Raw genomic sequence first — 22512 nt, 5'->3', positions numbered from 1 at the left:
CATTCACTGAGAAAACCAGTAAGACCAGGCCACCAGAGCAGGTGATAAACCACATGACGTTGGACTTATTTCTTCAGAAAATCTATTTAGCCTACTAGATACTCTGGACTTTTAGTATCCCTTCCAATATTCACTTTTGGAGGAAAGTTCTGGTGAGAAGCTGAGACAATGAAAGAACACAGCCGCCGGCCAAGGCTTCCTAGGGGCTGATGTCGCGCCCCCGGGGCTGCCGCTACGTCGTACCTTTCAACCACCAGAGTTCCGGTGGGGAAGCTGCTTCCACTTGCTGACAAGAAACTGTCCCGGTTTACCCAGGACAGTCGGGACTAGGGAATTTGAAAAAACATTAAAAGACCAAGTTTGGGTCCATGTGTGTTCAGCAGTCAGAGGCTCTGGATTCTTCAAGGAGCTGTAAGCAGAGTCTCGGGAGATGGTGGGCAGCACGTCCCGTGAAGTCAGGGAGCTGGATGGATGCCAAGGAGCCAGCCCGTGTGGGGCGCCAGCATCTTCCCTCTCACTGAAGGCACCACACCCCTCACAGGCCCACCCCCTTCATGGGGCCACCTTCCAGGGACTCTGCCCTGTACCCACAACACACCTGCTTTCTTTGTCATCCTCCAGGAGCTGCAGCTTGTAATAGGAGTTGGTTCCCTTCACGATGTCCACCAGGCCGAGGGTGGCGCTGAACACCTTCCCACCTTTCTCCAGGACATGTGCGGAATGTTCCAGACCTGTCGCAGAGGCAGGGCGCCTGCAGGTGGGGGATTCAGACCCGCCTGGACACTCTACTGCCACCTTTGGGAGGCTCCCCAAAAGACCCATGTGTCCTCAGGACCGGGGGAGCCCAAGGAGGCAGGAGGGCACAGGTGTGGTCCAGGCACCCCTGGTCTCCTGACCACCCACCCGCTCACACTCCCGCGTGCTCACCCGAATCTGGATCGACAGCAGCTCCACCTTTAAGAGTTAACTTCATTCTCTTCTCAGATTTATTGATGCCTTAAAAGGAGACAAAAAACGAAAATGTTTGAGTGAAATGAAACCAGAAAGTAGGGGTGGGGTGCAAGGCAGGGTGAAGGGGCGGTTTGCCAACAGGGATCTAGGCAGCCTCGGCCAGAGTGTCCCAGGAGCACACGGACCCAGGGCCTCACCTTCCTCCTTGACGGGGCCCTTGCTCTTCTTGGACAGCGCAGCCCCCGACTTTGCTCTCGAGGATGCAGGCTCTGCCGGCTCTGCCTTCACCTCAGCGCCCCACGGGGCCAGGACGTGGGCTGAGAGCAAGTCCTGCAGGCTCCTGGTGGAATCGGACATGTCCCGGAGGAAGTCCTCAGACACCACGCGGATGCTGGCCTCTCGTACCTCCTCCATTTTCTTGTTCATCTTCTCCACCTCCTCTGTTCAAATCAGGGCCAAGAACAACTGGCGCGTTAGTGTGAAGTGAAGCCAGAGCCCCACCGAATGAGCCCCCTCCTCGTCACCTGGCACGGGGGGTGGCCGACGGTGTGGGCAGGTGCGCCCCAGGGGAGGAGATGTGGTTTGACGGCGGGCGCTAGCCCCCCCGCCCGGCAGGATGCCTCTATTCTGCCCCTCTGCTGGACCCTGCACGTGCGCAGCCCCCCCCGCCGGCAGGATGCGTCTGTATTCTGTCGATAGTTTCCCTGATGCGAGGAGGCTTTCTAATTTGATGGAGTCCTGCTGGGCTGGTCTTGGTGCCAGAGTCGAAAATCACGAAAACCAAGGTCGAGGGGCTCGCCGTCTGTGTTTTCTCCCACAAGTTCTATGGCTCCGGGGCTCCATCCATTCTGAGTGAATCCTGTGAGTGGCGTCAGGCAGGGACCCGGCTGTCCCCACATGTGAACCTCGGCTCTCTGTGGTAGATGCACTCGGCGCACACATGGCGGCTTACTGCCAGGCTCTCTAGGCCATTCCGTGGATCCACGCGTGTCCCTACGTCAGCTCTGTACCGTTCCGATCGCTAGAGCTTATGACGTAGTTTGCAATCAGGGAGCGTGAAGCCTCCTGCTCTGTCCCTTGTCATGCTGGCTCTGGCTTTCTGGAGTCTGTGGCTCCGCACACGTTAGGACCGTCTGCTCCAGTCCCGGAGACCAGCCCTGGGCTTCCACAGGGTCTGCAGGAGTCTATGTGGAGCGCACCTCACGACCCTTACTTCCAGCTCCCGCTTCCTACGTTACTTACCTCCGATTCTGCAAGACTGTTTTCCTCTGAAACTATCTTGTGCTGTCATTTGGAAAATACTCCCGTTTCTTCGTTTTGCCTCACTCTACAGGTTTCCATCGGTCGGCGAAGCAAGCACGTCTCCCGGTCCTGAAGGAACGCCCTCTTCGTGCAGCCCTGCCCCAGCTCTGTGGCCCCGCAGAGCCCTGAGCTTGTCCACACCCCCCGAGGTTGCGGACGTGCAAGGCCATTGGCGTCTCCAAGGGCAGGAGCTCAGGCTGGTTGAGAACAGCAGCAGGCAGCCTTCGGCTGGGGATGGAAGGCACGCGCCCACACACAACGGAGCAGCATGCAAATACCGGCGCTGGCCTCCCCTCACAAACGACCCAAACAACGCTGCTGACCAAAGAAGAGACCCATCTGGGAGCGTCCTGTGGGTGCCACGCCGCACTCAGCGCCTCCCCTCCCTCAACCTCACTGCCCTCACAAGAGGCATGGCGTGTCCCTGCTTTACAAACCAGATTCAACTCACTTTTGGTACTGATACACAGGGAGGCCTTGTTGGCTGTGCCCGTCAACTTCCCCCCGAGTTTCTCGATCATGGCCTTCACCTCATCCTTGTTCCGGGAGAGTTTCCCAAGAGTCAGGATCTTCATGTTGGACAACGGCTTTTCTGGGACGAGAAAACAGTCGTCAGGCCGTGAGGTCCCAGGGAGGCCGGGACACCCTCAGCTCTCCTTTGATCGGCATCCCCGAGGGAAAAGTCTAGGAAAAGAGAGGCCCAGGGCTAGTGGGAAAGCAGAGGACAGGACAGCACGCGGAGAGCCTGTCCCGTCCCTTGGCACACAGAGGACTAGGCCAGGGGAGAAGCCACACGATGACTCCTGGCCCTGCCCCACAGGCAGACCCGGAAAGCTGCATGCGGGGACCACGAGGCTGCCAGTGGGATGGGAAGAGTAGAGGCAATCAGGTGAGCTCCCAATTACTTTTATTCTTTCCCCAACCCACATCTAAAAATAAACCACAATTTCTTACATGATACCTATTAATTAACCCCACCCAACAAACCAGTCTCCCCAAGGCAGTCACTCAAAGCTTCAGTCAGCAGGACACTGAGCAGGGTAACTGATTCCAGGCACAAGGCAGAACCCGGCACTTGAGGAGGCCAGAAAGGCCCTCGACAGAACCGTGTCTGTCTGTGGCAGAGGCGGACGGGTGCCGCCTACGCACTCCCAGCATGAGAACCCGGAGGGAGGCCCCCAAGCCCTCCGTGAGGGCAAGTCAGCGCTGACCCGACACGGGAACCAGAGCACAGACACATGCCCCTCCCCAGGAGAGGCAGGTCACCAACAGGCTCACGTTCAGGGTCAGACCCTGGTCCTCTGCCCACCCGACTATGGCTGTAACCCTCAGGCTCCGCCACGTGTCTCGGAGTGAACAAAAGCAGGGAGTCTCTTCAGCAGACGGAAAACCCCAAACTGGTGTTACTGCACCTGCCGGTGAGGCGTGTTCGCCCTCAAACGGGTCAGTCTGCGCTGCGGGCCAGGCACATAGCATGTCTCGGCGTGCAAGAGCCATGAGTGTCCCATCAGGCTCAGGATGCCCGATGGGGGTAGGGCTGCCAGGAGGCAGGAAAGCAAGGTCTGCTGGGTGGGCAGGAGGACATTCGGAATGGCGTTCTAGGTACGGCCCACTGGGCCTTTCGCAGAACGCCTCCCAAGCACCTTCCTCCTGCTGTGGGGAGCCCGGCCGGCCTTCCCCACAGGATCGGCAGACAGAGGACCCACAGGGAGACCGTCCTCTCGCTCAGGTCAGGGCCCCAGCCCCCGCCCCCAGCTGTACCTGGTGGAGCGGAGCTGTTCATACTGGCAGGCGCCGAGGCTGTGGAGGGCGGGGGTGCCCCCGCCGCTGGGGCACTGGTCTCAGGGGGAAATATTCGGTCCTGCTTTTTGGTCTTCAATTTTTTGAGGTAAGAAATTTCTCGGAATTCCTAAAAATTTAAGTTTCAGTTAAGAAACCAGTTCTCGGGCGCCTGGGTGGCTCAGATGGTTAAGCGTCTGCCTTCGTTCGGCTCAGCCAGGGTCCTGGGGTCGAGTCCCGCATCGGACTCACCCTTGAGGGGCCCCTCACGGGCCGCATGCCCACTTCCCGAGACCGCACGCGCTGAGAAACTGTATTTCCCAAGAGGAAATCAGGAGTTTCCCTCCCTTCCTATAAGGGAACGTGGCTGCAAATGGCCCGACGACAGTGTTCAATACGGACTCTGCCAAAAGTCGGTTCACCTTCCTCCCGGAGACTGACAAAGGGCTCTGCTCCAGGCAGTCACTCTGGGAGCGTCCGACACACGGAGTTCAGGGGACAGCATGGTCCCTGTGCTCCTACACCTTCACCCAATCAAGAAGAGGCCGTTCCCGCTGTACCCGTGCTCAGTGAAAGCCCTGAGAACAGGGTCCAATGCACGCTGAGCACCTACTGTGCCATGGATCACCATGAAGTCATAAAGACAGTTTCTTCCTTTGAGAAACAAGCTCAGTCCTCACGGAGTCAGATACATGAAAGCTAACTTTAACACAGGAGCGAAGCTCTACAATGAACATGCCAATGGGACACAGACGGGGAACTCCAGGAGGGCTCCTTGGAGGCAGTGACTGCTCAGATGGCTAGGGGCTGGAAAGGCAGGGCTCATGCAAAGACATGTGTCCAACACACTGTGGTACGCGGGGAACGCTGGCTGGTTACTGCCCTGTTGCGGGGAGTGTGGAGAGCTGGAGATACGGCGTGTGTGTGCAAGGGCAGTGAGAACGGAGCCTGAGGACGGCAAGGGCGGAAGAAGGCCCACAGAGCCGGGCAGGTCCCGGGGAAGCCGGAGCGGACCTTGACTCTGCGGGCCGTGCTGCGGGGACAGCAGTCTCACATGGGGCTGCAAGTCCAGGACTCTGCACGGGTGGCAAGCACCGTGGACCCGAAAACGGGTCTTACACATGCAGGCACCTTCCAAAAAAAACACGGATGCCGTGCAACTGGTACATGAAACACACAACGGCTCCTATCTCTCACTCCTATCTTATTTTCTCAAAGAACTCAGAAAAACCCGGGGAGTATTTCCACGAGAAACAGGGACGAGTGTAAGGCTCTAAGAATACAGGGAGTGAGGGGGTCAGAGCGCTTTCGGAGCGACCACTCAAGAGAACGTGCAGAGGCGGGGCGGGCTGGGGTGTAATTTCGGCCGCGAGCAGGGGGGGCAAGAGGGCCGCGGGACACCCAAGTGCCTACTACGTGCTGCTGTCCCACAGGCTCAGCCCCTGCACTTCGCAGGGGAGGGAGGCCACCCAGCCGAGCTCAAAGCCCAAATCCTGGGGAGAGGCAGCCCGGCACCGGCTCGCACCGAGTCTCAGGGTTCAGGAGAGTCCCAACTGACGTTCCCTGAATGAGCTTTTTGCATCCTGAGAATTCAATATGCATTTTCATTAAAAAAAAAAGGGGGGGGCGCCTGGGTGGCTCAGTCGTTAAGCGTCTGCCTTCAGCTCAGGTCATGATCCCAGGGTCCTGGGATCGAGCCCCGCATCGGGCTCCCTGCTCCACGGGAAGCCTGCTTCTCCCCCTCCCACTCCCCCTACTTGTGTTCCCTCTCGCGCTGTGTCTCTCTCTGTCAAATGGGTGGAATCTTTAAAAAAAAAAAAAAAAAGGATCAACGATAGGAGGAGCTCCTTGAACTCGGGACCCAGCCCCCCAGCTCTAAGGCAGGAGAACCTCCTTGCCAAGGCAGGAATTACCAACAGCGATTGGACAAACCCGTGCTCCCGCCAGAAGCGCCCTGCTCCGTGTTCGGAGCCGGGAACGCGGCAGTCGTGGGGACAGGCCCGGAAGGTGGGTGAGCAGTGTTTTTCTGCTCAGATCCCAGAACCCACGTCCACCCCCACTTACCTTTGGGGTCACCCAGTCCTTCCGGCTGGGGGTCTGGGTCTTGACCATGCACTTGGTCCAGGCAGTGACATCACCCGTACAGTAGTAAGCGTCGCTCCTGAACACCAGCTGGCCTGAGCACTCCTCACAGGGGAGGAGGGCACCGAACACCATACCGTCGGCCACACGGTCCAAGATCTGAAGCCAAAAGAGAAGAAGCTACAGGAAGGCCGCTCACCAACGTGGGCAGACCGCACTCACTGAGCGGAGAGAGCTGGCCCCGAAAAGGACTCCCCAGGGCCGCTGGTATACACGCAGTGGTCCGGCTTCTCTACTTTAAGAGACCTCCTGTCCACACCGCAGTACCACAGCCCACCGTCCCCTCCTACTGCGCAGGGAGCTACGCCACCCGGGGAACCATTGGGGTGCTGGCAGGCCTCCCCTTGTGAGGGGGGCTCCATACCCTCCAGACCTGGCAGACCCTGGCCGTCTGGGCCTTAAAATGTGTGGCATGAACACACAAGGCAAATACACAGCCCACCCTAGTCTCCCCCAAATCCTAAACCCAGGGTGGACATAGGGGGAGGTCTTCCTGCCCCCGGACGTGGTGACCAGGCCACGGAACTGTGGCATTTCCACTCCTCCGGATCAAGACCAGCGGGTATCCCACCGGAGGGCCTCCCACACGCCCCCGGGGAAGGGGCGGGTGGGACACGACAACAGGGACGGCACCCAACGTCCTGGCCCCCTCCCGGGTCTCACGGAGCACAGAAGTAGCTCACCGCCGACTCCCCGGAGGGCACTTGCTGCTTGTTGAAGATGAGCAGCTCTTTCAGGTCATTTGTCGAACACGCTTTCTTTAGCTCGTCCTTGATGTTCCAGATCAGCTCGTTCTGGGCCTGCAGACAGAGCCAGGCCAGTGACAGCCCAGCTCTGTCCAAACAGAGACCCCACTAGAGGGGGTTCCCCCGTCTCAGTCTCCACTGGGGTCCTTGTTTGTCAGCTGAGCTGCGCCTCCAAGCTGGTCTCCTCCACAGGGAAGTGGCCCAGCTGCGCTCCCATGGCATTCCGGTTCCACCTGGTTCTACCGGGAGCACACTGTCCTGGGACCACCCGGCAAAGAGCCAGGTGCCAGGGCTCACTGGCCCCAACATTTGCATCCAAGAACACAGGGCGTGGCTGTTCTCCGACCCGAACATGGGGCGGGGGGGGGGGGGGACGGATGGACAATTCCCAAGCACCCCCACCGGCCTCAGCAGCATCACACGGGGACGGATCTACACTTCTCAGTCTTGGGGGCAACATTCATGCAGTGCCTACTCCTTGTGGAAGCTCTGCGTATCAGCCTCCCCCATCAGAGTACGGGTGGGGCGAGCCATGACCTCCCTCCCTAGAGTCCCCAGCAAGATACTCACCACCTCCCGGCCGCAGACTACACCCCTGCATACCAGACCTAAAATGCCAGCCCCATCGACCCCATGGAGTCACTCTCCACACCAGTGAGGATTTTAATGGGGCCTGTTTTTTTTTTTTTTTTTTTTAAAGATTTTTAAGTAATCTCTACTCCCCCAAATGGGGTTCAAACTCATGATCCCAAGATCAGCAATTGCAGGCTCTGTCGACTGAGCCAGCCAGGCGCCCCTCAAGTGAGAAAGATTTTAACGCGACCAGCAAAGCGACACCACACATATGGCGCGCCTATTCCCAGCTTCGCCGTACCTGCCATCCGCCCCCACCCCCTGGTCCCCAGCACCTGCGCTGCATTGCCAGTCATGGGGCTGAGGGGGACGAGGGAGCACCTGCTAAGTCCAGCAGTCCAAGTTTAAACCGAGGAACTGGAACCACATCACCTGCTTGGCCGAGGCCAGGGGAACATGTGAATTCTGGACGTTTCCTTTCATCTCTGATGACGCTCAAGGGACCACCACACCAAATGACCCAACCACAACCCTACCACAGCCAGATTCACTGAAGGACCATCACACCAATCGGTGATTCCTAGCAAGCAGCTGCAACCCGATCAGAAACTGCTTCTGATTTTTATTCCGTTGGCAAAAACTGAATCCTCTCACGAGAGGGCCAAGTAGCTGGAAATCATGTTCCCAAGACCAGACTGACACGGGTCCTCCCATGGTTTTCCAGTTTTCTCACACATTCCAGAGCCGTGCATACTGTGCACAAACTTGTGTGTCAGCACCAAACACCCAGCATTTTCTGATCAATCATTTTTACTTGGATTCAACGCATGTGTGATCAACACAGTGCTGAATGTCTGGTCTGCGACTATGGACTCTGTGGGTGGTTCTGTTCTTCTTCACTACATGCCTTCTATTGCTTTTGCAGACAAGAGCTCTCCACTGAAGAACTAGGGAACAGCCCTGTCTCTTCCAGTCTGCTGTGCGTACTGAGCAAGTCTGCCATCCCTGAACTTAACACTCCGTGCGCAGCGTCCGCCAGTGACCCTCCAGGTGCAGGATGCACAGTGCCGTGGGGCTCTCCTTCAAGCACCACGGCCTTCTCTGGGGGTGGAGGGAACGCCGTGCTATTTCACCACTGCTTCCAGTTTGGGAGTTCTTGGAGGTCTTGGTAAGTGGGACGCACACACCCCCTGGAACTTTCCTCCCAGAATGAGGGCAAAAATTAACACAACGATAAGTGGAGACACACAGCTCAGAGCTCACCTTGAGGGCCCTCTCAAGCCTACTATCTTTGTCCTTTTCTTTTTTAGATTTCTTCTTGGCCACTTCAACCATCCCATCCATCTCGTCGCCTTTCCTCTTTCTGAAAGAGACACGGGACGAAAAAGAGCCATCAGAACCCTGGAACCAGTGACTCAGGGGACGCAGGACCTTCCCATCTGCGCACCTCCTGTCTGCCAGGCCCCAAACGTACCGCATGTCCCTCTGCCCCTGGGAGCTCGCGGTCTGCCCAGGCAGGATTGGCGACAGGCCCCACATACTTTGCTGCCAAGGAGAGGCCCAGGGGTGGCCCCACGGCCTTGGAACAGCCTGCCCATGGCTCAGGCCCCATCTGACGTGAAAACCCCCATGTATCTCTTAGCACGAATGAAGCAGCTCGAAGGTTCTGGCAGGGACCGTGACAGGTAAGCCCATTGCCAACGGGCAGGGATTGTAGAAAGACGAACCACTCATGCCAGGGGCCCAGCCTTTTAAGCTAAACCGCAGGGCAGCTCCTAGGGCAGTTCTCCGGGGCGGGGCTGCACTGTCATCCCAACCCCACCCACAGGAGCGAGAGTCTCGGCACCGCTCACCAGTCACCCGGCGGAGGGAGGCAGGAAGGGTCATGGGCAGCACCCCCGCGCTGGAACAGGGCAGGGCAGTCACGGTGGTTAACTCAGATGCAGCTGTTACAGACCCGACTTCAAACCCTTGCATTTTCCCTCATCCGTGAAACAGAACGCTGCGCGCCCTCCAGGACCGTGAACTGTCCCCCGCCAAGCTTGCAGCCCGGTGCCCGCCACACCGTTACTACCCCGCCGGTGCCGGCTGTTACTACGGCCACACGGGAGCTGAGGGCTCCCTGCGCACGACCTTAATCCATGAGCCCGGTTTTCCAGTTTGCCCACCTACCCCGGAGCCGCACATGCTGTGCGCCAGCTTGTGTGTGATGAACCCAGACGGCGCCCAACAGCTCCGTGACGACAGGAAGGTCAGGGCCACCCCAATCCTAACGCCGCCCACAGCCAGGCATGGCCCTACCACACCTCCTCTGTGCCCATGACCCCCAGCGACTCCAGACTGGGGCCCAGCGCCCAGCAGAGGGCACAGGAAAGAACAAGAGCCCGTGGACTCCAGACTGGCTCCGACCGGGCTTCCCGTCCTGAACGCTGGCGCCACAGGAACCCCACGGCGTTCTGATGCTACACCAGGGGCTTCTCGTCCACGGCTCCCACCACCATCCTAACAGCAGCATCAGACCCACACACGGGATGCCGTGGGGACCGGAAAGCGAGTCACGCAGAAGTCCCAGAAAATGGGATGGTTGGCCAGGGAGGGAGAATACTCAGGGCAGGAGGGGATTGGCGGCGGGTTGGCTAGCTGGTCGTGCCTGTGGATCAGACGGGAGAGCGCTTATAGGAGCGTGTGCAGGGGAGGGGTGGAGCACGGCTGTCACCGTCCCTCCCTCCGCATGCCCAGCCTGCTGACGGTCAGCAGAGGGAGACACGGGAATAGCCTGGACTCTGCAGGGTCTCCCCGAAGCCCCACCCCGCCTCCCACGGTCCCCCACCTACCCTTCACTCTTGACCCCGGGGAGCTGCTTCTTCAGGGTTTCTTTATCCTCCGCGGCAAGCAGGCCGAAGCCCTTGAGCTGGCTGGCACTGTACTCGGGCCGGAAGCCCAGCTCCTCTCTGTTCTTCACAAAGCAGTTTGGGTGGTACCAGCGGTCGATCATGCCCAGCTGGGGCTTCTCTGGATCCAACATCTTCTTGGACAGGCGGATCTGGCCCTGCAGGAAGAACCACACGTGGTACCAAGAAGACAAGAAGGATGGCGACATCAGGGACCTGGGGGGACATGGGTCGGCCGGTGCCCCTGCCGGTGGGGCCTCAGGTCCACACCGAGGGCACTGGGAGGGCCGTGGAAGCTTCAGACCTCTTTCTGCCCCCAAGGACTGTGTGCTAGCCTAAGCCTCAGCACTCCGGTTTTAAATGGGGTCAACTCCAACTAGCCATCTACCCACCCACACGGGCACGTGAGGACACGCAACCTTTTCCCTGAGAATGTTCTGCTGGCCCGGAAGTCGGCCTTGGACCACCACCGAGGACGCCACCCTGCAGACCCCCACCCCACCCCAGGGGGCTTTTCTGCCATCCCCGCTGCTGCCCACATGCTACAAACCCCGAGCAGCCTTGTGCACCGCACCCAACGTTCCTCAGGAGTTCCGAGCACAGGATGCCGAACCACTAGCGCTGGGCTAGCCCCCCAAGCCCGGGTATCTCCTCTTCTCTAGACACCTGAGCGGCTCCAGGGGCTGCCCCCTCCCCCGGGCTCACCTTCTCTATCTTCTCCAAGCAGCCCTTGCACGTGCTTCTGTTGGACTTGGCGTACTCGGCCGCGAAGTCAGCCAGCGTCTTGTCCGTCTTGCCGCCGCCTCCATCCTGGCCTTTGCCTGAAGGATGGAGCACAGCAGCCCCAAGCTCAGCCTCAGGGCGGCTCCGGAGAGCCCAAATCCCCCGGACCCCCCAGACCCCTTCACTGGGACACCTCGTGTCTGGCTCTCCCGCGTCTGCCTCTAACCGCTGTGGCTAACACGGCTAACAGAGACAACCCTTCCTCGGACACGCTCTTGAAAGGGCACGGCGCCGGCGGCCGCCTGTCTCACCTTCCGGCTCCCTCCATCACTGCCCTGGCCCCCCCCCACTTCGGAAAGTGCTTCCGTAGCACTTATTGTGAAAGCCACGTCCTCCACTACATTCGAACTCCACCTTCTGATTTCCGTGATCCTTCTAGGCATCAAGTTACGTGCTGAAATTAAAGGGTGTATCTTCATACAGCAACAGACAGGAGGGCAAGTAAGAAGCACGCAGGGAGGCAGCATTTCTAAATCAGTGGGGGAAAGCTGCGGTCATTCAGCATGGAGCCCTGGGAACACACAGCCAAGCATTCAGGAACAAAGGAGTCTTTTCTTACATAAAAGTCAGTCCAAGACTGAATGTTTCTGTCTTAAGATCGGGAACAAGACAAGGCTATCTTCCCCCACCACACCTACGCAACGTTGTATCGGAGGCTCTACCAAGTGCCCCTTGGGCAAGAAACAGAGACCAGAGGTGTAAGCGTGGAAAAGGACAGGTACAGTCACCTCTACCTGTAGGGACAGGATTGCACCAGCAGAAATAGAGAAGAAAAACTACTACTGTTAAGTGAACTGAGTAAATTTGGATAATGCAAAGTCAACATATAAAATGTTCCTATATACGGGGCGCTTGGGTGGCTCAGTTGTTAAGCATCTGCCTTCGGCTCAGGTCATGATCCCGGGGTCCTGGGATCGAGCCCCGCGTTGGGCTCCCTGCTCCGCGGGAGGCCTGCTTCTCCCTCTCCCACTCCCCCTGCTTGTGTCCCCTCTCTCGCGGTCTCTCTGTCAAATAAATAAATAACATTAAAAAAAAAAAAGTTCCTATATATGAAAAATACACATTAGAAAAAGAAATTAAACTGTTTAGCCTTTAAACACATAAAACACTCAGAAACAGATTTACCAAGACACACAAATCCTCTACACAAAAGCTTTAGGATGGTGTAAAATTAACAAAGACCTAAATAAATGGAGATACACTTCATGTTTATGTATAGACTCAATTTGTTAACGTTATCAATAAGTCAACCCAGTTTGATCCACAGATTCCAAGTGATGCTAATCAAAATCCTAGCGAGCCTGTCTGGGCTGGAAATTAGTACGTTTACCACAAAATTTTTAAGGAACTGCAAAGGACCTAGAAAGCTCAATAGAATATTGAAAAAAGAACAAAGCTGAAGGATCCACACTACGTGATTTCATGATGTCCCACAAAGTTGTAGGAATTAAGATGGTGGGGTGCCCCCAGACAAACCAGCCAACGGGACCAGAGTCCAGAGACACCTGCAGTCAACTGGTCTTAACAAAGTCTTTACAAATGGTATGGGAACAATATGGTATCCACACAGAAATACCAAAAAACCCACCCCGTCCTCACACCTAACACAAACATTCATTTACGACAGATCAGAAACCAAACATGAACGCCAGAACCACAAAACTTCCAGAAGTAAACAAAGGAGGGTATGGTCACAATCTTAGAACAGGAAAGATTTCTCAGGATGCGGACGGCACTAACCAAAAAAGGAGAAAAAAAAATATCAACTACCGCTCTTCATAAAATGTCAGCAATTAAACAAAAGACAAACAAACCCTAGAATGAGAGAAAGTATTCACATTATTTACATGTAATAAAAGACTTGCACCTATTCTAAAAACTCTTAAAACTCAAGAAAAAGACGAAAGCAAATTAGGGTGCCTGGGTGGCTCCATCAGTAAAGCGTCCGACTTTGGCTCAGTTCATCTCAGGGTGGTGAGATCGAGCCCCACGTCAGATCTATGCTCAGTGGGGAGTCTGCTTGGGATTCTCTCTCCCTCTGCCCGTGCTCGCACACACGCACGCTCTCAAATAAATAAATCTTAAAAAAAACAAACCCCAAAAAGACCACTACAAATTAAAACCACAACGCGCTCTCACTACACACACATCTGTGGCCAATACTGAAGAGTGCCCGTGCCACATGCTGGCGAGGATGTGAAATGGTACGACTTGGGAAGGCAGTTTGGCAGTTTCCTTAAACAGCTGAATGGACACCTACGGACGCTCTGCGGCTCCATTCCTAGGTGTCCGCCCTGGAGAAACACGAGCGCTGTCACGCAGAGATGCGCACACAAGTGAACAGCAGCTGTATCCGTACCAGCGCGAAGCTGGCAACAGAAGGCCAGATCAATGGGGATCTACTGCAAGGATTACCCCTCAGCCGTCAAAAGCACAACGTGGTGACGCACGTGTCTTACGGGCGTTGTGCTGAGCAGAAGGAGGTTATGGGAGAAGTCCACGCTACTCCTTTGCTTCCGAAATCCTAAGTCACACAAAATCAATCCAAGGGGACAGAAATCAAAGCCTGGTCCCCTGGGTGGGGAGGTAACAGAGAGAGGGCACAAGGAACTTCCTGGGGGGAACGGAAAGCTCCCCAACTGCATGGGGTGTATGTTACACAACTGCCTGCGTTTGTCCAATATCATGGAACTGCATGTACATCACTTTAAAAATCCCAGATGAAGAACTGAAAAATAAGACCAGAACCAGAAACTGTAAACGAACAGACATGATTGCAGAACATTTAGTCCAGGATGAAGCTTTAATGTGGCAAAACATATAAACGTGCTTCAAAGAAACACGTCAAAGGGCGGCCTGGCTGATTGGTGGAGCACGCCAACTCTTGATCTCAGGGTTGTGAATTTGAGCCCCATGTCAGGGGTCGAGTTTACTCAAAACAAAACTTTGTATTAAAATAAAAAAGCCTATATATATTAAAAAGTCAAACTGGTAAATATATTTGCAGAACAGACGACAAAGAATTCATACCTTGTTTCATTATGAAAAACACAAAATGCCCTAAAGGACGAGGCAAGGACACCTACAAATATCAAATTAATAAAACCGACTACTAAACAGGACAAAGCCCTGGGATGGGGGGGATGGATAACCAAACTGTGGTGTACCCACGCTGTGGGCTGACGGCACGGACGACCCCGAGCGAGGCAAGCCAGTCCTGGGAGGACAAACCCTGCGTGACTCCCCTCACAGGAGGCTCCCGGGAGGCCCATTCAGACAGAAATCATAGTGGGGGAGGAGAAACGGGGGCTACTGTGAACCGGGCACGGCGTTCCAGCTGGGAAGATGAGAACATTCTGGAGGGGACGGAGTGCCAGTTGTAGTGTGGGTCATGCTGCCAAAGCCCACACCGGACCACGGCTCAGATGATGGATATCCCATTACGTGTGTTTAACCACACAGAGTGACTGAGCATTTAACAAAGTAACACTAAGAATCCCATTTCTACAGGAAAGAATAAATGCAGCACACACGTGAATCAGTATTTGAATAGAAAATTCCTAGGGAGACACCCCACAAGGTGTCACCTTGGAATTACAGGATCTGAGAAGATGTAAACTTGTGTGTCTATGTCTATTAAATTAGGCTCTTTGGATACAAAAATCCCTGGACAACTAGCAGGTATTATGTTAACTTTAAGACTTAAGATGTTTTCCCAAGTGAAACACAGTTATAGCAAACTTATTATGCTTTTTCATATTATAAAAGTATAAATTGTAACTAGATGGAACACATCCCTAAACAGACAACCCCCACCAACCTGAACACAAAAGGGAAAAGGACCACAGAACAAGAATTTGTTACATCTGCCCTCAGCGAAAACTGACACGCTCACTCTCTGGACCATTTCTTGGCAAATTTGCTGTTATTTTTATTCACGGCGTGAGCGGTGTCACTGACCTCTCAGCTTCCACAGACCTGCAGCCGCGGGACACAAACATGCTGAGTCAAGGACAGAGAGAACAGTGCAGCACAAGCACCAAGAGCTCTGTGGGGAAGGATGGCGGCCGTTCCCCTTAACAGCCCAGTCATGAGAACGGGGTCAGCTTAGAAGGTGGACAAACGAGAACGCAGTCTCAGATCTTCAACAAAGTGATGAAAAACGATTTAAAATGTAAAGGCATCTCAAAGAAGTTAGGTCTGTGGGTATCAATAAGATGACTCAAGTTCACATGGAGGCAAAAGACCCAGAACGGCCAACACCATATTGAAGGAGAAAAAGTCAGAGGACCGACACTATCTGACTTCAAGACTTAGCATCGAGATGGTCCTGTACTGCATGATGGACGAACTGATAAATAGACCAGAACAGACTCCAGACACACAGAATCAGTCATCTGACAAACGAGCAAACACAATATAACGGAGGAAAGACAGAATTTCCAGCAAGTGGTGAACTACTGGACATCCACACATGAAATGAATCTAGACAAAGACTTTATCTCCTTTACAAAATTCAACTTAAATGGAAAACGCCACGCTGTAAAGCTCCCAGAACATGACACAGGAGAAAAATCTAGCTGATCTAGATATGACAACTGATGACTTTTAGGTACACCAAAGACACAGCCCAGGAAACGAACTGGTAAGCTGGACTTCTTAAATTGGGAACTTCTGCTCTGTGCCAGACACTGTCGAGAGAACGAGAGAGAAGACAAGCCACAGACACGGAGAAGAGATTTGCAAAAGACAGAGGTGATAAAGGACTGCTATCCAAAATATACGAACAGCTCTAAAACTCAGCAATAAGACAATGAATGACAAATGGCAAAATATCCAGACTCCTCCCCCAAAGAAGAGATGCAGATGGCAATAACACACGAAAAGATGCTCCACATCATATGACATCAGGGGATTGCAAATCAACCCACCTCTACATGCCTCTCAGAACGGCCAAAATCCCGGTCACGGACACCACCAAGCGCTGGTGAGGGTGTGGTGGGAATGCAAACAGGTTTGCTGGTTTCTCCCAAAATGAAACATACTCCTCCCGGAACAATGAGCAATCATGCTCCTCAGAATCTACCCAAATGAGCTGAAAACCTACGTCCACACAAAAACCTACACGTGGATGTTTACAGCAGTTTTATTGGTAATTTCCCGAACTTGGAAGCAACCAAGATGTCCTTCCATAGGTGAGTGAAGGACTGTGGTCCTTCCAGACAATGGAATATCATTCAGCGCCACAAAGAACCGAGCCATCAAGCCATGAAGAGACATGGAGGAACCTGCAACGTGCATTCATTACTAAGTGAAGAAACCAATGTGAGGAGGCTACATATGACCCCGAGTACAGCTGACACTCAAACAAAGGGGGGTGTGTGGACCCCCTCGTGTGCTGAAAATCTGTGTATAACTTTTGATTCCCCCAAAACTTAACCACTAATAGCCTATCGTTCACCAGAAGCCCCACTGATAACCGACTGTCAACACATCCTGTTACACGTGTTGTGTGTATTAAATATCGTACTCTCCATAAAGTAGCTACGGAGAACAAAATGTTATAAAGAAAACCACTACGGAAAAGGAAACATTTACAGCACCGTACTGGACTTACTGAGGAAGATGCACAAAGAAGGGGGCCCACACAGTTCAAACCCGTGCTGTTCAAGGGTCGACTGTACATTGTCCAAACCCATAAAACGTAGAGCACCACGAGTGAACCCTGAAACTATGGACTTGGGGTGATGATGAGGGCCTCACTGTAACACATGCATCGCTCTACAGGGAGACAGGGAGAGGCCCTGCCTGTGTGGGGGCAGGAGGTAGACGGGAACTCTCTGCACTTTCTGCTTCATTTTGCTGCAGACCTACAACTGCTCTAAAAACAGTCTATTAAAAACAAAACTGCAACAGGCTTAAAAGCTACATTTCCAGGGCACCTGGCTGGCTCACTCAGAGCAGCAGCAACTCTTGATCTTGGGGTTGTGGGTTCGGGCCCCATGTTGGGTGTAGAGATTACTTAAAGATAAAATCTTTAAAAATAAAAAATAAAGGCTCCATCTCCAGCATCTTAAAAAACAATACACCCTGCCATAGGCAAGTCAATGAGGTGTTGCCGAAGTCACACACTGGCACCCCATTACCTACATGCGCTCCTGGGAAACACGGGGGGTGGGGCAGCCGAATGCTCTCTCAGAAAAGGCCCCTGGGGAAGCTGCCTGGTTGGGGCCGGAGGACCACACCTGTTGCCTCCCCGGTCTCTACACACCTGTGACACCTCCACTCTCCGCGGTCTTCTTGACTTTCTGCTGGTCGTCCCACCTGAGCTCAGAGAAGCCATCCACCTCTACGTCGGGGTGCCGGATGGAGTGGCCAACCTTCCAGAAGCAGGAGAAGTGGTACCAGTGCGGGACTTTTCCATCAAACATGGGCGACTGGAAGAGAACAGAGGGAGGTGAGGGAGCAGCCGTAAGCCCAACCCTCAGCAGGTGCGCACAAGACGCCCTTTTTCTCCTTCTCTGTAAAACGAGGACTGTGCCCGTGTCCCCCATGTCACGTGAGAAAAGCTGTGAGCCGACGAGAAGTGGCATCCCAGTCCAGATTTCTCAAGATCTTCTCCAACAGTCGTCTCCGAGGTCGAGTCTGTTCTCAGGACGCAGGACATGGATGGGGAAGAACATGGGGAACAGTGGTGCTTCTGAACAGAGTTCTGCCCCACGGGCCGCACATCTCAATGACACAACTTCCCTCCAGCGCCGTGGAATGCACACAGGACCCCTGCTCCATGACCCCATCCTGCTGTGCCTGCTTGGGAGGCCAGCGCTCACCCTCGTCAGGCCTGTGTAGCCCAGAAAGGGCTCTTTTAGTGCCTCTGCCGTTAGAAGGAGGAACAAGTCCCAGATAATGAGCAAAGCAGAGAAAATGTGTCAGGAAACTGTGTCAAGCCGGCAATAGCCGCACCAATGTGAGTGGAATGAATGAACTTCTCCGAGGGTGAACTGCCCAGGGAGCCGATGACAGCAGCCCCCAGGGCCTGGAGCTGGAAGCTCAGCGTGCGCCCTGAAGTCCGGCCGCAGGGGAAGGTGCTGCCCCTCTCACCGTGCACTTCCTCTGTCCTTTGATGCTTCACACTCGGGTTGTTCCTGACGCGAGAGCGTCAGGCTCCTCTTCTGGGGACACTGCCAGCTCTGGGCTCCCGGGCCCCGAGCACCGTCTGGCCTCAGTGGATGGTGATGATGACCCTTCACGAGCCATCACGAGTAACTCTCAACTGCCTCCGGGTAGGAACCAGCACCCCCATTTCACAGATGTCTGTGGCAAGTGACTCAGCCCTACTTGGACCCGACAGCAAAGTTCTGTCCACTCACTATGCTGCTTGGCAGGAAGAGCTACTTAAAAATACATAAATGGGTCTGACCAAAGCAGAGGAGGCTCCAAATATTTGCTTCTATAGGAAATAAAGCTAAATACCATGCAGAAGGAATAAACAGCATCAAACATAAACACCACATAGGAATTTTCAGATGGAGCTGTCGGACAGGGGACATGTTCTGGAAAAGCAGCGATGACTTCTCCCCCCCAGCCCCCGCTGGCTGTGAGTGGTTTCTTTCTCAGTGTAATACATGCACAGGGAAGGTTCATGCCGGGGCACGTCAAGGGCTCCCCCGCATCAAGCAGCCCGGTGTACGGCACACCAGCTGTTCCCTTGGCCCAGAATGCCCGACAGCCCTACTCAGCTCCCCAGAAGGCTCCTCCCAAGCCCCTCCCAGCTAAGAACAATCCATTTGGGCGATGATAGGGTCAATGCCTGTGTCCTGCACTGGGCTGGAAGCTCCCCGAAGGGCGCGATGCCCGTCTTGCTAGCATCGGGCAACACCTGCTCCTAGAAGGCACTCAGAGTGTGGACACCCCAAGTCTGGAGATAAGAAAGCGGAAGGGAAGGATAAGGGAATTCCTGCTGGGGAAAAGATGCTCTCTGAACCTAACAAAAGATGGTCCTCCCCACCCCCAATAAATGGCATTCCCAAATGGACTTGTGTTCTGGCTCCCAAACTTCCGAGGCAGGCGACACCTCTGGAAGCGTCCGCCATCTTACTGTACGTCCGCAGTGGCTTGCAGTTGGGTTCCTCCTGCCTTGGTGCCCCGTCTACCCCTCCTCCGCAGCGTTCGGGTCACACTCATGCACAGGACGACATGTGGCCCAGTGCCTGTGCCCCACACTAGACCCTGTGACTGTGGCATTGTTTCCTGGCTCTGGTGGGAACCTTGGTCTGGGTGCTGTGTCCCATCAGTGCAGTGTGGGGCGACCGAGAGGTGCAGCCCAAGGGTGTACTCACAGCACCAGCTTGGGGGACTGTAGGGGCTCCAGGTCACCCTTCAGAATAAGGACCCCTGACCAAAGCCAGGCTTTACCCTAGAACTTGGGAGTGACAATGATGTGGAAGGGAGGGAACTGGAACAAGGTCACAAGACTATGCTTCCACTTGGCAACTCTAAGTGGCAGAATCTCTTGTGTACTCAGCAAACACACTCCCACACCTACCAGGGACCTGGGTCCTCACTCAGCCAACTCTGTTTCCCTCTGCATCAAACCGGCCAGCACACGGCCCACCTACCCAGAGAGCACGGAATGACGGTTAACAGTGCGAAACCCTGCTGTTTGCCCCACAACAGCCCAACACAGAACGCCGGGCCCACCCCTCAAAAGGCTGCAAAGTTCGTACCCTGGAGGCTGCCCCAGGGCACACTGACCTAAAGTATCAGGTATCTGACACTCAGAACAATCCTCCCATACAAATGTAAAAGAAGGTATTTAAATCCAAATGGGAGAAGAATGGCCTCATTCTTTCTGGGCCTCCAATCTGCCTACAAGACCAGACTTTTAACAACTCCACCCCTAAATAGTTACAGAAAACCACCTACTTTTTTTTTTTCCCCCCGGAAGTGGATTTATTGAGTGAATTGGTTTTAATAGTAATTTCTTTCACTATCAAGAATGCCAGACAAGCCCTCCTCTGTATTCAGCATACTGGCTGTACGAAGGTTTTCTGCTGTCCTCCCGATAGGACAGGGTCCTCTCTGGCTGACTAGTGAAGCCTATGGATGTGCTTTTCTCTAATAAAATTTAAAAATGCATAATAGAATACATGGACTCACAAAAGAAACTAATTAGACTGAAGTAATTATCAAAACATTTAAGAATCTGGTGGGATACAATGAGCTTAAAGCATGAAATAAGATTTAGCGTCCACTCTAACAACTACAGTAACTTTGAATACTGATGAGCATAATGGATTATTTTGAGAAATCCTCAACAAATGTAAAGCAGTACGAAAATATCTGTAATTACCACTGGTGACAAAAATCATAGGTACTGCTTCTGCTTTACATTCATAACTGGAGGAAGTAATGAATTTTATTTTAAAATTAGTGACTACAGAAATGTAAATTTCTTCTCAACCCACCGACTGCCACCCCACAGATTTTAAGTTAAGCGCCCCTGCACTGAGGGAGATTCTCCTTTTTATTATTTTAAAAATATTAATTCCAAGATAGTTAACAGTGTTATAAAAAGGAACATCTGATCTTGTAGCCCATTCGTTCAGATTTAAGATCAGAGAGCCTTAGTGGTAGATCTGACTCTTTAGATGGTAGGCCTCGTCTGCTTCTCCAGCCTCAACTTCCTGCCACTTCTGTGCATAAGGACCCCTAATCAAGCTCCCACCCCAGGCACTCCACGCCTGGTACACAGGTATGTTTAACAGTTACTGTCCCTTTAACCAAGCTGGTGGCTCCAGGGGTGGGCAGGGGGGGCTCTCTTGGTGCTCCTAGTACCTAATGCAGTGCCTGACATGCTCGGTGTTCACAGAAGGATAGGTACAGTGCGGCAGGTACTGAGTCAGATAGACCACAGCCCCAGTCTCTAAGTGCACCTGGCACTTGGCACCCACTCCGCCCCACCAGGTAAGTACTGAAAACCCAGCGAGGACTATCTGGTCGTTCCTAAAACTCACTGCTGCCTCACTGCAGGGAAAGAAAATCAAGATGCCTAGACCACGAGCACTGAACTTAGTGAACAGAAGCTTCATGTTGGAGAAGAGTAGGACAGGGCAGGGGAGAGCCGAGATTTAACAGGCAGACAGGGGCAGACTGGGAGCTGGAGGATGCAGGAAGCCCTCCGCCCTGGCAAGGGCCCTCACACACCGCCCAGCCCCACACCCCCATCTGGGAAGCCTCAGGAACCCGTCGGGGCATCCCCGGTGTGTCCAGAAGCCCCGACGAGCACCCCCACTGAGCCTCTCTTACTCAAACCAGACAGCTCTAAATGCATCGGGAAGAAAACGCGCCTGTGAACCTGGAAGTTTGGGGAAAACATTATTTCAAACCACGAATTAGGCTAAGAGTGAATGCACTGTACAGAAACGACACCGACTGGTATAGTTCTGCATAATGGAAAAAAAACCGAGAGTAAGCGGATGTTGAAGCCATAAACGAAAATAAATTCAAAAAAACTCCTCACGCGCCAGTCGCCATCATCGATGCAGGACAAAAATCTTCCAGCACGAGGGAGATCAGAACCAGGCCAGCCTCAGAAGCCCACGCTCGCCTCTCCTCCCCCCCCCCCCCCCCCCCCCGGCGGACGGCGGGTAAGGAAGCAGCCCCCCGCCCAGCTGCAGCGCTCGGGGCCGCACTTCCCGGGCTCTGGCGAGCGGGCGGGTCCCGGCCTCGCGCAGGCTCCCGGGGGCGGCCCCTCCCCCCCACCGCGCACAAAGCGGCCGCGCGCACCTGCACCATGATGGCCATGCGCAGCGAGTCCTTGGGGATGCTCTCGCTGCATTTCTTGCAAGACGCGCGCCCGCTCTTGGCGTACTCCACCCGGTAGAGCTTGTCAGAGGACTCCGCCATCGTCCCCTCGCGCCGCCGCCCGCTCCGGGCGCCCCGCCCTGGACACGCGCCGCCGCCGCCGCCCGCTCCTCGTTCCCCGCAGGCACCCCAGCGCCCCGAGCCGCCGCCACCGCCGCCGACGCCGCCGAGCACACCGCGCTGCCCCGCCGCACTCCGGTCGACTGCTGACGCCGGGCCGCGGGCACGCCCCCCGCGCACGCACGTCCTCGGGGCGGGGCCGCCGCGCACACACGTCCTCGGGGCACGCCCTCCCGCGCACGCGTCCTCGGGGCACGCCTGCAGCGCGCGCCCTCTGCTGGCTGCGGGGGCGGCGTTCCCTGGGCGCCTGCAACTGCGCGAGCCCGGCGGGCGGTGGCAGCGTGCAGGGGCGGGGCGTGGAGGGCGCTCTGCGTCCTCGCCGCTGCGTCCCGGTGTGCTCCCACTCGGAATTCCGCCCC

At 54.8% G+C, this 22512-nt stretch overlaps 1 protein-coding gene across 1 annotated transcript in view; it reads right to left on the bottom strand.

The window, feature by feature from the left end:
• The window catches only part of PARP1 (poly(ADP-ribose) polymerase 1), a 35400-nt gene extending 13235 nt beyond the window's left edge, over positions 1-22165 (bottom strand). Inside the window, exons 1-12 of the mRNA XM_032393924.1 lie at positions 21956-22165; positions 17439-17604; positions 11090-11205; positions 10328-10542; positions 8757-8856; positions 6858-6974; positions 6097-6273; positions 4015-4162; positions 2705-2845; positions 1149-1391; positions 928-996; positions 599-731 (exon numbers count right to left, since the gene is read on the bottom strand). Coding sequence (XP_032249815.1) covers positions 599-731; positions 928-996; positions 1149-1391; positions 2705-2845; positions 4015-4162; positions 6097-6273; positions 6858-6974; positions 8757-8856; positions 10328-10542; positions 11090-11205; positions 17439-17604; positions 21956-22075 — 1745 coding nt within the window. The 5' untranslated portion in view covers positions 22076-22165. The remainder of the gene's footprint in view (positions 1-598; positions 732-927; positions 997-1148; positions 1392-2704; positions 2846-4014; positions 4163-6096; positions 6274-6857; positions 6975-8756; positions 8857-10327; positions 10543-11089; positions 11206-17438; positions 17605-21955) is intronic.
• Between the last annotated feature and the right edge of the window lie 347 nt (positions 22166-22512).

Source organism: Phoca vitulina, unplaced genomic scaffold, assembly GCF_004348235.1.
Source record: "Phoca vitulina isolate PV1807 unplaced genomic scaffold, GSC_HSeal_1.0 scaffold78, whole genome shotgun sequence".
Taxonomy (NCBI): domain Eukaryota; kingdom Metazoa; phylum Chordata; class Mammalia; order Carnivora; family Phocidae; genus Phoca; species Phoca vitulina.
Note: the sequence above shows the minus strand (reverse complement) of the source record. Positions and strands in the feature narration are given on the sequence as shown.